A 16,066-nucleotide genomic window follows, 5' to 3' on the forward strand; every position below is an offset into this window, starting at 1 on the left:
AGTGACTCTGAGCGCACCGGCCAAGTTGCCCCACTAGTCCCGGCCAAAAAACCCCACATTGCCATTCTGAAAATTGTTGTCTATAAAGTCGTCATGGCTGTACAGAACTAGATGAAATTGTTCTTGGAACCGCTGAACACCATAGGCGTCGCCAGAGATTTTCGGTTGGGGGGGCAAAATCAACTTTTGTGTTAAAACTTGCCTTTCCCCAGTCTTTACTCATTCGTTTTACATATCATTCGACGCGCAATGGTGCGAGGAATCCGATGGTGACCAAGGTTTTCGTCTAGCTATGACGTGTAATTTTTTACAGAAAAAATCGAAATTTTTAAATTTTATGACAAAAACGACTGGTAGAATTATAGTATATATAGTGGCTGCGATTGTCGACGCACTGCAGAGGGGCCCTGTGTAGACGCTCGACGCTCATGATCATTACCCAGAAAAAGGTGAAAAACGCTCCATTTAATCGGATCACCCTGCTAAAACCACCATTCACGCATGCATGCAGAGGTATTACGTGAAATGCATAGGACTTACCCCAGCCACCGATCGTAGCTAAGTTGGGCATTCGACGGAGAGTGAATGTCGGAAGTGTGAATCGGAAGTAATTCATCTTTGCTCAAGTGAGAGGAAGTGTTTTGTTCACTCGAGTGTGAACAAAAGTTTCTCGTTTTTCGTGTGAAGGGAAGCGCTGCAAACGCGAACAAAAACTGTTAAACGGAACCAAAAGTTACGCACGGCATAGCGGCAAGGGATCCCTTAGAGATAGGTTTGGGACTTCCAGGCCATTTCAGGCCACTCAGGGTCAGTGCTGACTCTCAGAAGCATGCTTAGTATCCCGGAGATCGGCGTGGGTCACCTCAAATATTTACGTGTACGTGGTGCTTTAGGGCTTTCCGAGCCAAAGGTGAGGCCATCAGAAGCCAGTGTGGGCGGCGGGCGCTAAGAAACTAGGCCCAGGGTGAGCCTGGAGCCCTCGGATAACAGTGTGAACCCTCGGGGTCTGTGTCGAATCCCTAAAAACCTTACGCAGGGACATAATAAACATGTGTTGCGGACCTCAGAGGGACACGTGAGCTGCGACCCCTCAGATGCCGGCTTGGGGTTAGCAAAGTCTGTCGCCTCAAAAGTTTGGCTGAACTATCAGAGGCCAGTTAAAGGTAGACTGCCACCTTTTTTCCACAAAACGGTTTTCACTAGAGCTGAGCCACCTATGTCCCAGACTGAAGTCGGTTTTCCGAAATTCGAACCCGTTTGCGAGAAATCGGAGACCAAAGTTCAGTTTGATGCCATTTTTGTAGTCCAAGAAAACCGACATCTCTACTGTTTATCGATAACTTTGAAACATGAATTTTCTTATCTTTTGGTAAATATATGTCAAAACTTTGATTGTTTCGAGATCAGAGAAGAATTTTGGGGTGTCAAAATAAAAGTTAAACTTATATATTCAGTAGTTCATTTTTTCCAAAAAGTGTGGGAAATGGGGTTTAACATGGGCCAGACCCATTCCAAATGAGCCATGATTTTTAAATGTTTTACGAACTTAAATGCAAAATAAATTAAACATGGCCAATTTCTTATGAAATCATATATTAGTAAATCATAAAATACCTTACTTTTTCAAATAAAATGTAATAATCTTATGACCTTGAAGTCTAGTGATGTGTAAACATTGTCGCTAGACATTAACCGATTGATAATTGTATGATAATCGACATTTTTTTCGCGATTCACGTGATGATACTTTGTCAGGTGAATTCTAAAATTTTGTTTTGTCCAGGGAATAAATCATAGGCCGATCTGAGAAAACTTTTTGAAGGTGGCAGTCTTCCTTTAAGGTTCTCAGAAATGTTCGAAGGCTCAAAGATCCCTGTATGGGCCCTCAGAGAACATGGACACCAGTGGGACTTTCAGAGGCCCGTTTGGGCCCTCTGAAAGCTTCTTTAGGGCTCAGTGGAGCTCCTTAGGAGCCTTTGTTTAAAGCAAGCTCATGAGCCCTGCGACACTTGCACGGTAATTGAGCCTGTCGCAGACATTTGGCGAGAGTTGAGAAAGGCCCCGAAGATTTCGTTTCACGCTTTGAACGAAAATTGTGTCAGCACTCCAAAACTTATGAAAATCAGCTGTAAAATGTAATAAAGAACGAACTAGGAACATGGAATGAATCACAGCATTGACATTTCCGAGTCTGGACTCGGAGTCTTGAAGATTTTGGCGACTGCGAGTCAGACTCTGGTTTAAACTGCACGCTCCAACCGAGTCTGACCTCACGGACATTCTCAGAAAGGTACCCCCATTTTTCCCGACTCCAAAATCTCATCGGATCTGTATCGATCTCAGGGGGTGCCCGGTCCGAGGTTGGGGGGCAAGCTGCCCCGCTTGCCCCCCCCCCGTGGCGACGCTAATGCTGAACACCCTCAAAAATGGCGCTATAATGTTGGAATTCGTTTACAGCCCAAATACTACATGTTATACAAATTTTTAAACGGAAGTAAAAGTTACCATTTTCTAACGAAATTCACCTTTTATTAATTTTGAATAAAACTAAGAGGGGGAAAGTTTTGACATTTGTTCTCGAGTTAGTTCTGCCGATGACAAATGAATAGAGACTAAAAATATTTCATTCACTTTTATCGGCTTTCGTACTGGTGGGGGCGGCCAATTTACACCACCGGCCAAATTACCCCACTCTCACCTACATACAAAAGTCAATAAGGTTCACTCTGGTCGATGGCTGCTCCCCAAAACTCTGAATGTTATCAACCATATCGGACATTCTTACAATGTTCTGTTGGCTGGATGTCTTTTTGCTTTATTGCATTTGATCAGACTACAATCAGTTAAGACGACGTATGTACATTTATTGGTCACCAGAAAGTAGGGTAGTGTGGGGTAATTTGAACATATTTTTACGTCTTCTCCGTTGTACCAAATTCCAGCTCAACCCTGGATGAAGAAAAACTGTTTCAGTAGCGCATGTGTCACTTGCTTTTACCATGCAAGCCTCATTTTTGGACGAGCCGAGCATACCTTGAATAGCATAGCATCACTTCTCCACCAAGTCACGGTGTGTTCAAATTGCCCCACCGTGGGGTAATTTGAACATACTACCTTTACCTGCCATAAAAACGATAGTCTCGCCAGCACCGATGTTGTTTGACCCATAAACGAATAGGCAGAGCAATTCTAAACATACCTTCATTTGAAAAATCAACACAACAACAAAAATAACAGTTGCAGAATATCAATAACTGCACGCTGCACACCGGTCAGTTGACAGAATTTGCCTCTCTTCAATTAACAGAACGTCTATCATCTCCGTTCGATACAAACTCTACTAAACCTTACTTCATCTGTTATAATGGTGCCAATCGGAACCTGGACATTCGGAGTTCCGATTCTTTATAATGTCCAATGCGGAATTGATTGCACAAAGGTATACCTAGTAGTCTGGACAACATTGGACTATGGTCTGCCACACTTAAGCATTTTTATCAAGTAATCGTGCGTAGCATTGATTGGCGAATGGAAAGCTTGTTAAGCTCTCAATAAACACTTTTTGGCTGGTAAAATTACATGATAAGCAACATAAATGACGGTTTTGAGTGTTGATAGCTGCATAATTTTCGGACATATTTGGACAAATAGTTGACTTTAACATTTTTGGACGGAAAATCAACGAAAATGCCGGACATTAGACGGATATTAGACGTAAATTTTCTAAAACTGGCATCACTTACCTGCAACTGCTCTGGGTCGAAAATAATGGCAACAAAAAAACTGGGAGCGTTGTTTTTTCGGAGCTATCCCCGTCTTCATTGAAATTCTCACACTATGTTCAAATTACCCCACGTTAAAAGTTATTTTGCTATTTTTAAAAACAGGGTTCAAAAGCAAATTTCTTGGATTGAAGGCACTGATTAGGTCATTATACAACAAAAGCCGTTGCGTATTAGGCGCTAGCAATGCAAGATTTTGCGCTGCAATGAAGTTGCAATGACGTGTTGTTAGGCGTTTATCCTTGCGACATTGATTTTTTACACTGTGCGTCAACATCTTAATTCCCTGAAACTGTAAACCCCTTTCATATGATAGCCTTTTTAGTTAGGATAATTTCTCTCATTGATCTTATTGTCATGCCGCTTATGGATTTTCCGTAATTTTGTGTTATTCACACTATGTTCAAATTGCCCCACATGTTCAAATTACCCCACCCTACCCTATACCCACAAGTCAATCGATAATCGACAATCGACAACCAACAAATGCAATCAACACGAGCGTCGAGCACCCCTCAGCACAAACAACTGCCGGGAGCGATTAGACCAGCGGTCGGCAGGTCCTCCGGGGTCGTGCCCCCTTTTTTGGCGCCAGGCAGGGCCATTACCCCCACCTACCATGGACCCCATTGGTGATGCAACCAAGGTTACTGAAATTTTATATTTTTCCGTGACTCTTTGGGTACCATACCTGCGAGAAACTGCAGGGAGCCCCGCCCCTCCCCCTGCGCTTTCTCGCAAATATCTCAAAATAACGTTGCCACGGAGCGCCACCATTTTGACACATTTTATCTACATCTTTTCTGCACAATGTTGTGAAAATTTTAGACCAAAGTAACCCAAGGTCAGGTCACCAGATCACGTCAAGTGACCTCACCTCAGTAGAGACTGTAACGCCTGCCGTAGCTACAAAGAGTCACAGCTCTTTTAAACTTTCAGGAATTGATAAGGCAATAGCATGTACAAAATTTGTATCTCGGAGATTTGATGTCGGTGACCAATGGTCAGGTCAATTTAACGCCCTCTCCCATTATCAATGGGAGAGGGCGCAAAGTCAATGGAAGAGCAATGAAAGGCGCCGTTTTTGGACGAGTGTCATTCCTAACACTGTGAAACACTGAATTACAAGTAAACATGACCACTGAACCGGAAAAGTGCACCCGTAACACCGCTGTATGTCCCTGAGGTCATTTCAGGTCGTGAATGGTATCTAACAGTTTTTTTGCTAATAACTTTTGATAAAGGCATACCAGAGCGATGAAAATGCCTTAGATGTGTTCAGCTCGACGATACGGATCGACTGATGTGCAACAAAACCTTCGATGCTTCTCGACGGGAGGATCACGATGCTGATAAAAGTGAGCTCTTGCAAGTTTTGAGTGAAAAGTTACTGAAGAAAAACTATCTGTAAACAACGTACATTTTGGCAGTTTTTGTCTCTTGCAGGCTAAACCGTTAATCTTAGGTTGAATCTGAGGGCACGCATCAGAAAGAACGTAACTTTTTTCTTCATAATTTCTTACGCTATTTCGAATGCCGACTACGGCGTTTCTCTTGTGACCCAGGAGCCAAGTTAGTTGGGGGTGTTCAACCTCCACCTCCAGCAGGGCGTGGAAATCCAGGAGACCCAGCGGGGCGGAGGCTAACCCCCATACGTATAAGGGTAACGGATATTTTTCGGGAATAGGTCACGTTAAAAGGGTCGGATCACGAAAATACCGTAGGTACCCTGAGCCGATCATTTTTAATCTGTCCTGAAAATGGCATCGTTGATTTGTGAGATATTTATTGAGATCATGGCAGGCCACAAAATCTCACTTCAAGAAGCTACAGCTTACTCGATAATTAATAAAAATAATGTATACTCGATAAAAATACTCGATAAAAAGAGGACCCGATTTACTCGATAATTGTCATTGACTTCTGGAAGGTCACCCAATGACCAAGGACCTTTAAATTGGGTAGCAGCGGCTGCCTATCTTCACTGGCAACACGCTCAATTTTTCTGCGAAGCTCCAGCTCAGAGGCCGAGATGCTCGGGTCAGGGTGCAATGGACGACTCCTCTTCCTTGCGTTAGTGACTGTGAAAACGCCAATAGACGAGCGCCGGTTAATACATGACAGTTACTTTTGCACGACTGTACGGAATGGTGAGCAGCTATCATGAAAATTGGCATGCGCCAGCTAATCAGTTCATGCTTTGTGCGTTTGACCTTAACTAATCTTTGAATCCTGGGGCACAACAGTTGCGATGTCTGTCCCAGTGTCCCATCAAGGGAGCGGCAATTAATTCTAAAAAGATGAGGTTTTCTCAGAGGCCCTCATTACCCCCAGCCGAAGGGCGCCATTACCCCCAAAGGGGGCATGCCCCACCATTTGCCGACCCCTGGATTAGACGGACCGCGCTCCTCTCTCGCAGCTGATTGGTCAGCTGCCGAACCGCAAGGACGTCAGCTGCACGGCCGCCGCCCGGCCGACCTGATCGCGGTCGGCCGGGCGGCGACCTAGCGTCACTAAAACTGCAATAACTTTTGCCGGCAGTGTGATGCCGACCTAATTTTTTTTTCAACAAATGAATCACAAGTGTACGGTATATGCTATGGACGTTGTCTCGATGTGAAGCACGCTGTGCGTTTTTTGGTAGGCCTATGTAAATATTGAAATCCTCAAGCCCTTCTGCTTTGTGCAAGTGTGCAACAATTAGCTTACAATAGCTGAGTGGGAAGTTGTTTAGATGCACTTTTGTTACCAATGGATTCCGCACATTTTCCCCTTTCGGCTGATATCTTACCTACGCATGTTCAAGCAAAGAATATGACAGGAGACTCGTCAACATTTACATGAAAATCGCAGCACAAGTTCGGTTTCACGGAGCAAAACAAAACGGTGTAGGTACTTTGGGAGCCCACCAATTTGTGCCAGTATGCATAGGCGTAGGAACGTTTTCGAAAGTGGGGGGGGCCAGGCTCCCAGAGGTCTAAAACCTAACCTACCCCCAAAATCCAATTTCTCCTCGGATTTCGGCCACTTTGTTTTCGCAAACATGCTCATAGGTAAAAAAAAAATATAGACAAACACAAAAACAAAATTGGTTAAATTTCAGGGAGACACTCCCGTCCATAAACTCAAACTGATGGACGCGTTCCCCTGTCCTCCGCAGCCGTTGGCACCCATGCAAATTCCAGAGGCATCCAACAACTTTTTCATTACGAGCAAGCGTGAAACGTGCAAAGCGAGTCTTTTCAATATACCTATAAAAATCAGCAGGAACGGCCCAGCTAGGCTCAGCCAGGCCTGTAACGTTTTTAAGAGGTTTTATATCAGCGACCACTGCAACTGGGCTGATTGACTTTCAGAGGCCGCCGGCCGGTGTGGGACTTTTAGAGGCCGGTCTGGGCCCTCAGAGGCCAGTTTAACCCTCGCCGGCCCGGACCTATAGGTTTTCTACATACGCGCCGGCCGAGGGGGCGGGGGGCGGGCACGACCCCCTTGCTATTTCGCCCCAGGTGGAGCTAGCGCGTCGCGGAAAAAACGAGCGTGTGCGCCGTTACGAGACGCAGAGATCGATTCTCGATTTTAAGGTCCTAGGTCAACCGGTGACCTCTTAGGTCAGGTCAAGTGTCTCAATGCACGGTTCCGTTTTTGGTGAATAACTTCGCAAAAAAACGGCCGCAGAGCCGCGATTTTGGCAGCTCGTGTTCGCCTCGCTCAGGCACGTCGAATGATATAATTTTTGTGGGTCAGGTCAACTTAGGGTGTTGATCTCAGGTCAAGATCAGGTCAGCACCCCCAGGTCACGAAGTTGGTCGAAAGAGGTCATGTCGCATATCATTTGATTCGGCAGGTCTTTCTGAGTCCATTGGTGGCTTTCCCGAATCGCTAGCTCAATTTGATCGGTAGATAACGTCATAAATGACGTCGCGCAAGGTCAACATTGCAAAAGTGACGCATCGAACATCGCAAGGAGTGCGTGAAATCACGATTCGGTGTGCTTGAGATAGTTGGAGATCGTTTCCGGCGCCAGAAAAAGTTTTCATTTTATCTCCAGTGACTTATACCTAATGGTGAGGTCACGGAAATGACCTGACCTTATATGACCTTTAGGAAAAATCCGAGATGTGCAAGTTGTGAGACTCCTAATGGATACTAGGTCCTGCAAGGTTCATTTCCCTGTGAAATCTCCTCTGGCAGTGAGGGCGTTGCGAAGTTGCGACATCTGAAGACCGTGCAGAGGTTCACTTATGACCTCATAGGTCAGTGACCTGATCTGATCCGAAAATGCGGTTGGTGTCAAAAGATCTGGCTTTATTCAACGGTCAGGTATGCCAAGCTTCAGCTCTCTATCGCCGGCGTGTTCGGAGCTATCGCGAAAAAAAACTATGGAGGGGCGGCACCCGCCCCCCCCCCCCCCCCTCGGCCGGCGAAGGTTAAGGCCCTCGGAGAACAGTACAGGGCCTGCAAAGAGCAGTTTGAGACCTTAAGATGCCGACTTGGGCCATCAGAGGCTAATGTGGGTCCTTACAGGCCAGCATGGGCCCTCAGAGGTCAATGTGGGACCCTAAAATATCGGCATGGGCCGGTGTTGGACCCCAGACTCCAGAGACCAGCAAAAGGCCCTCAAAAACCAAGATGGGCCTCAGAGGCCGGTATCAGGTCTTCAGATTCCCGTGCAAGGCCCTCATAGGCTAGTGTGGGTCCTTACAGGCCAGCATGGGCCCTTAGAGGTCAGTGTGGGGCCCTAAAAGACCGTCATGGGCTAGCGTTGGACCTCTAAGGCCAAGATGGACCCTCAGAGGCCGAAGTGGACCCTTACAGGCCGGCATCGGGTCTTCAGAATTCAGTGCGGGGCCCTCAGAGGCACCTAAAGGTTTATCTTGGGGCCCCAGAGACAGAAATGAGGCCACCAGAGGCCGGTGTGAGGCCCTCAGACGCCGGCTGGGCCCTTGAGGCCGGTTAGGGGCCCTCAAATGCTAGGAGGGCCCTAAGAGGTCAATGTGGGCGCTTGACCGCCACTGAAGGGCCCTCCGAGATCAGTGTAGGACCCTCAAAGACTGGTTTGGGAGTTATTTATAGCTGGCGTGGGATTCTTGAGCCTCCTGACAATCGAATAAGGGCCAGAGCCCCATACGCCCATGGGGGCCCATTGGTTGTTTGGGGGGGGCAAATGATATGATGGCCCCCTGATTAGCCTTTGGAGGGGGAAGGGCATGGCCCTGATCCCCCTTCTGCGACCGCCACTGTACTGAAAGTGGAAAGGGGAGGGGCAGATACAGACATTGCTGGCCCCCAGCCTGTTTGAACCGAGGCGGGGGCACGGTCACCCTGGCCCCCAGCTAGTACCTACGCCTTTGACGAACTATGCCGACCCCAAGCAGATCTGGTCAAGCGTTGGTCGTTTGTATACGCATTCTCCTGCACCGTGCTAGTATTGTCTTATACCTTTTCAGTGCTCGCTGTCCTGCGCCTTGCAATCAACAAAATGCTGCGGCACCAGGACTCACAGTCTTGTCTCTGATATGGTTTCCTTCATGTGAAGGAAATTGCGGTCAATAACGCTGTAGGAACAAAAGGGAATCTTCATTAAAGGGCAAGCTGAATAGTTGTCAAGTTCTGGTGTTTAGGGTACCGGGTGGTAGGTACAGAGTAGACAGACACTTAAGTCAGCAAAAAGTGGGGGGGCCAGTTAACATTGCTGGCCCCCCCCCCCCCACCTCCGAAAGTGGGGGGGCCATGGCCCCCCGCCCCCCCCTGTTCCTACGCCTATGCCAGTATGAGTAATATTTTTTTCTGGATGATATTTTATTTAGTCTGATCAATTTACGACCAGAAAATATGAGAAAATCACGCTTTAAAATTTGTCGAAAATTAGGGTATTGGCCACTTTTGAACCCAGATAGCGGCTGTGTGCGCCGGTCAGCTAACATTTCGACCTCTTCGGCTGTTCGCGACAAGTTTCCATGGTGACGGAAGATAAGTAGCGGAGCTTGTTAGTATTAATTGACCAGTACCTAAAAGTAGGTAGATCATAAAGTTACAGATTAAATTGCATTTGCTTTCTTCAATTAAAGCTCAAAACTCATATGGTCAAACACTTGAAATAATATCATTAATTACAGGCTTTATACTGCTCGTCCACGCACTGCCCCTAGCGGCAGGATGACAAACTAATCATTTACAGCAGAAACCGCCCGGTATAGGTGCAAGGGTTGTTGCGTGAGCGCTACGCGGTCCATTCGTGCTAGTGAGGAAGGCTTTGGTGAGTTGGTGACATTGGTGTAGTGTGATTTCCGTTGACGAAGAGTTAGATAGTCAAGGAAGTGCGCTATGGTGGACATCGGAGCGGCCGTAAAAAGTGCATGATGCAATTTATGTAAACCACGTGATCTGACCGGCGAGTTCATGCTAAGAGTAACGGCGCTGCGAGTTATCGAACTATCAGTGAGTTTGTGAGTGAGATGATCGGGTGGGTGAGGTTTGGTGAAAATATGGCCAGCGTCAACCGCTGGGGAGGAGCACCTTGGACCAAAACCACTGCTCGCTTCCAGAACTTTCTACAAGTTACAACAGACCGGAGCTTCGGATCCTGAACGGTAAGTCCGTTCCCGACTGGAGCGGTGTTTCATTTTTTTATCGTGGGTGATTTGCCTCGCATTCGTATTGACATGTCCGGACGAGTACCCACATTATTTTGGACGGCTGCCAACCTATGCTCGCGGCTCCCGACACCGACCGGTCGCCGCGGGCGCCGCTCGTCGGGGTCGGGTCAGCCAGCTGACCTCGGACCCGGGGCCGGCAGAGGTCAGCGGTGGAATCTGAAAACAGGGTGCCGGAGGATATTTCTAGTCACATGACTATTAACCCGCGCCCCGTAGGGCTGTAGGCGAACCCTACCACCGTATAGGGGGGGGGGCGTTTCGGCCCCTAAGATCTCGGAAATTTACTGGCCGATTTTCAAAATTCAAACGGCGTTCGATAGCTCCATCGGGGAACTATCTTGTGATCAAATTTCATTGACCTAGGTCAAACCGATGACGTCACAGGTCAGGTCGAAGGTCGGATTTTCACCGTTCACAGGCTTTTCAAGAAATGTGTTGTTAAGTCGAGTAAATTGGTAAGTTATTGAAAACCATCGATGGTACATTGTTCGTCAAACACATACTTTGCTATCTGAGGTCACTGATACCAGATCAGGTCACAGAAGTCAGGTCACTGGGGGTCACAATATGAAAAAGTCGTGTGATACATGTTTTATGGTCCATTTTACATGACAAATGCGATTATGTGGGTCAGGCAGCACTTTGGGGCCACCTTAGGTTAGGTTCTGGTGAATTTCAGGTCAAGGTCAGGTCAAATTAGGTCAAATTTCAAAGTTGATATTTTTGCATAAAATGGGCATCGATTCGATGCAGCTCGTCACGGGGAGCCTAATGGTGTTCTTTGTTTTGCCCTACGTGGTCTAGAATTCCCAAATATTGAATTTGAAAATTTGACGTCAACATTTTTGAAGTTTTTTTTTCGCTATAACTATCGATCTGAAATCGATCGATCGATCGAAAATATAACTATCGATCTGAAATTTTGTATGGAGATAGAAGACGGTAGGTACTATCATATATATATTCCGTTTTTCGAAAAAAAAACTGTCAGATTTTTGCTAATATATAAAAAAATGCTTTTTTGATTTTGGGGAGTCAAAACTCAAAAAATTCAAAAATCTGAGATAGCAGTTTTGTAGACCTGTTAATTCTTCACCTTTTATTTATTGATCATTTTTATGTATCTTCAAAGCTGTAGGCCTGAGAGCTCTTCCCGCGAAGGTCTTTTTCGGTCGAAAATGGCAGAATATGACGTCATGCTTACGTTATTTGTGGCCAACCTATCATAGCCTTTGGACAAAATTTTGGTCACAATGTGTAAAATTGATGCCCGCAGGGGTCTTGAAAGTTTTGTGGCGATAGCTCTAGTCGTTTAGGAGATATCGAAGGAAAAGGACAGGGGGGCGTTTCGCCCCCCCCCTCCCCCTACGGGGCGCGGGATAAGAGTTTCTCACGCAATCGGTGCCTTTTACTGGCTAATTGTCATGTGCCTGAGGCGAGCGAATTTCAAGAGCCTTGATCAAATCGCCCAAGTTTTCAGATTCCACCAGGTTAGCTACCCAGGGTCGGCAATCGCAATTATACGATACGCACTGCTGTAGGGATGACGGCAATTTTCGGTCATTGACTATGACAATCTACAAGAAATTCTTGCTCGTATAACGTTACGTGTGAGGGCTGGAAGTTTGAGGAAGTAGGTATATGCTTCTTGGACAAGTCAGTCAAATCGGTTAGCTTTTGAGTGTCTACATAGCTCTTCCGACTTTGACAGTCACATGACGGAAAATACCTGTAGGTAATACTTATCAGACCTTTCATCTTCCACCGGTTTTCGCTGGGCTATCATTTTACTTAACTCTGACGGTTCTTCACAAGCTCTGTGTTATTTTGTTCATCTGTATGATGCTATTATATTTAAAATATTTTTTGTTAAGATTATTTCAGCGATGTCCGTCAAGACAACCCATATTCAGTCCGGATTCGGGAAGCCTCTGATGCACTTATGCACTTATGAGCACCGGCCCAGCGCGGGACGAAGAGGAATAACTGCAATCGAAATTCGAAAGCACATCATTGGTAGCCCATAGACTGTGCAGTAGCCCCCCCCCCCCCCCCCTGCAAACCCATAGTGAATATGTGACCTCATGTAAGCTGGACAGCGATAAAAATTAGATTAATCGACGCACCCTAGGCCTTATACATAGCTTTTGGGGTAAAAGCAATGACTGGAAAGTGGCTCCAGGTCCTGGCGAGTCGTTTGGTGCCCCTATCAGCGTTCTATAGATCTCATTCGGGTAGAACACAATATGCTGTTCAAATTTGGATGTCACATGACCTTTGTTGACCTCTGTAGGTCAAACGGCTATAAGCTAGGCTAGGCTAGGGGTGACGGCGAATGGTTATAGGCCTTGTATTCTAGCTACACTCAAAGGGCTCTGCTGTGTGTGAGTTTGAAGTGGATCCGAGGCGTCCCGAATCTGGGCTGAATCCGGGCTGAGTCCGCGGGCTGAATATGGGCTGTCGTGACTTGCATATTTCAACGGGTCTGGTAAGGTTAAACCTGCAAGGTTATCTGTTAAAGTGTTTCATGTAACTCATGTTTACTATACATTTAATATCCATTCGCAGACATATTAGACAGAAACTAACATGATATTTTCCAACAGTTCTAAGAACTCATTACTCACATGGTTGCTGGAAACCAACTTCTTCTTTTTTCATTTGTTGTGGGGCTGCCATTCCACATAAAAATGCTTTGTTGCACTGCTAATATACCTAATGGCTCGTCGAGTCGTTCTCTAACAAATCGATATCATTAGACTTGAGTCGTTTGTAAGCACCAAACAGACCCTCCTTTGTTTCTTCGGACTCAGCAACCTTTCAACTTGACAAAGAAATTCAACGAGCAGCACTTACTAAAGCCATTATTCTTTCTGCAGCAGCGATGACCTGCAAACCTGTACTTCTTTCAATTAGCACAACACCACTAATGAACTCCCTTTGTAAATGAATCCACTGCCCAGAAAGTCCTCTCGATAACGAGCTTCAGTTGCGACTGTGGACACCCACTGCCGCTGCCTACTGCGACCACATACTGGGGCCAAAGGTCAGGGCCACAGTGCGTCCCGCCGGAGCACTGTTGTCCCCAGACTCCAAGGCATGGTCTGGACTGGATTCAATCTTAGACTGGGATGCATTAACGCCCAACAGTCTGAGACTGTTGTTCGTTTTCATAACATAATTGCTCTTACCAAGGTGACATAGGGGAACTGTTTTCAGGCAGCGCTGTCACATCTGGAATATCGTCTGCTTGTAGCGAGAGCAGACGCGTTGCGGCCGGCGTTTGTTTATTGTTAGTATGAGGCGCGGAATGGATGATGAGCAAGGACAGTGAGCTTTAGCAAAGTGCGGCTTTGAATAGCCTCAACGCCTCGACCGTAAAAGTCTATACGAAAAAAGCATTGATAAGTTTAGAAGTATGCATTTGTAGTGTCCTATACATGCTGTGAAGCATTAAGTTATGTGGCGTAGCTAATACAACAACATTCCTGCATAAACATAGGTACCCAATACCCATGGTCAGTCTGCACTTTGCACTCCACTGCAGGTCGATGGTTTCAAGAATCTGCATACAATTATGTGCCTGTTCAAGCTCTTGGCATGAATAAAACAGTGCTATTCGTCAATGATAAGGTCAATCTGAAACCAAATATCTGGCGCTATATAACTATACAGCATATACTTTACAGCACTTAACTAGTTATTAAACATATCATTAAGCCCCTACACTGAAATGCCACACTGCTTTGATTGCTTCAGGAAAATAAACGCAGTGGATTTCAGTCTCTAGTGACCCATTATCTAGGAATAATGTACAGAACCTTTGCCAGGCAAGAATGTATATGCCACAGCACCACAGAAACCCTTTTGAAATAACAATGAAGCAATGCGATGAACAATGAGGATCCGCTTTTGGTGGTCGTTCGTTTTATTTGTTTGTTTATTTATTTTGTTAGGCTGGTTCGTTTCGTTGTTTGTTGGACATCGACATCCTCCCTTTCGGTCCAGCAAGACAAGGTCAGAACTGGAAGAGATCTGGAATTAGGGGGAGATATTGCTCTGCAGACAGTGGGCACTGGGCGGCCACCCTGTTGGTGCGCTGCCGAGGCTGAGCCCGACAGGCCACTCGGCCTCCCTAACTACCGGTCACCCCTCTGCACGTGAGCCTGCTCCTGAGGAGCTACTCACATCGGATGAAAGCTTCGGTGACCGTCCAGCCCGTAGCACGATGTTTGATGCGTGAAGGAGTCAGGAGAAGGATCTTCTTCCCTGAGGATTGATCAGAGGGATTGGAGAATCGGATAGGTGGTCGGTGATTATCCTTATTTGCATCCTAGGAACCTTGGCTGCTGGACTTCCACACGACATCTACGTAGCGCCATGGTTTTGGTAGACTGCGATAGATGACGCTGCTGTGTCCGGGACTGTCGTTTGTCGATCACTTTCCACGAGAATCATACCATGATTCTCGCTTTCACCAGCAGCACTTTCCATGTGACTCGATATTTGATGAAATCATAGCATGGCATGCTTTCAAACTATATGTAGGCGTTGTTAAATAGGTAAATAAAATAGCATATTATAGGTGCTTAATTAGGTGCTTAACCCTATTAGTGGCAGGGGGTTGTTTTCATCCACCCCTCAGGTTTTTCGGAAATATCTCCGAAACCGCTGAAGCTACGATGCTGAAATTTTCTGACTTTTCCTAAAACTAAATTGGGCACATTCCCTAAAAATTTCAAGTTCATAACTTTACCAGGGGCGGCTCCAGAGCACTGGGAATTGGGGGGTCCTATTCGTGAAGCGAGTCATTTGGGCGAAGATCACGATGCTGATGTATTATAACTGTATGCACCAGTTTTACGAACAGTGAATGAAAGGTATCATGTGATAACATATACAAAGTTATTGTGCATCCTCTTTTGACACGTTTTTGCTATAATAGGCGGATCCAGGCGTCCAAAAAGGGGGGTTATGTTTTACCTCCCAACATAGGTGCCCTGACACCGCCTATGCATGACCAATACAATTGTAGTCGTTCTCTCATAAGAAAATTGTAACATAACAAGACCATTACCACCCTTTTTAGAAACAGTACCAACAAAAACCTTATTTACTATACTTTTTGTGTACCCCCAATTTCAATGACCTGTATCCGCCCATGATTGTTGAAAATGCATATTTTTAGGATCCATGTGAATTCCTGGTTCATTCTCTATCGATCGGCAAAAGTTGCGTTAAGATTGGTTCAGAAACCTGGCCGTGATAAACAGTCTAAAATGTATATGCAATTTGCCGGTTTTTACCCCCCTGTTGGTGCAGCAAAACCAAGAGTCACAATTGCATAAAATCCAGGGCCCGACGGCTTTGCAGCGATAACCGCTCGTGAAAATTTAAATGACAAGTTTAACGAATTTAGGTAGACTCGAGAGACAAAAAGGAGAGAAAGAAAATTTTTGAAATGGCTTGAATGGCAAACCTCGAAACGATAAATATAATATAGGAAACGAAACAAATGAAGAAACACTAAGAACCGCGAAGTAAAACGAAGAAATCAGAAGAATAACGAAACGAAATGAAAAGTGATTAGTAAATCATGACGGTGTATTGACATGGAAATCACTTGCG

General features: G+C 45.8%; 1 protein-coding gene across 1 annotated transcript in view; it reads right to left on the minus strand.

Moving 5' to 3' along the window:
• The window catches only part of LOC122366520 (sialin-like), an 84,319-nt gene extending 70,861 nt beyond the window's left edge, over window positions 1-13,458 (minus strand). The window contains exon 1 of the mRNA XM_043338868.1: window positions 13,066-13,458. Within this exon, the coding sequence (XP_043194803.1) occupies window positions 13,066-13,117 (52 nt within the window). The 5' untranslated portion in view covers window positions 13,118-13,458. The remainder of the gene's footprint in view (window positions 1-13,065) is intronic.
• Window positions 13,459-16,066: the final 2,608 nt, after the last annotated feature.

This window comes from Amphibalanus amphitrite, unplaced genomic scaffold (genome assembly GCF_019059575.1).
Source record: "Amphibalanus amphitrite isolate SeventyFive unplaced genomic scaffold, NRLGWU_Aamphi_draft 000813F_arrow, whole genome shotgun sequence".
Taxonomy (NCBI): Eukaryota; Metazoa; Arthropoda; class Thecostraca; order Balanomorpha; family Balanidae; genus Amphibalanus; species Amphibalanus amphitrite.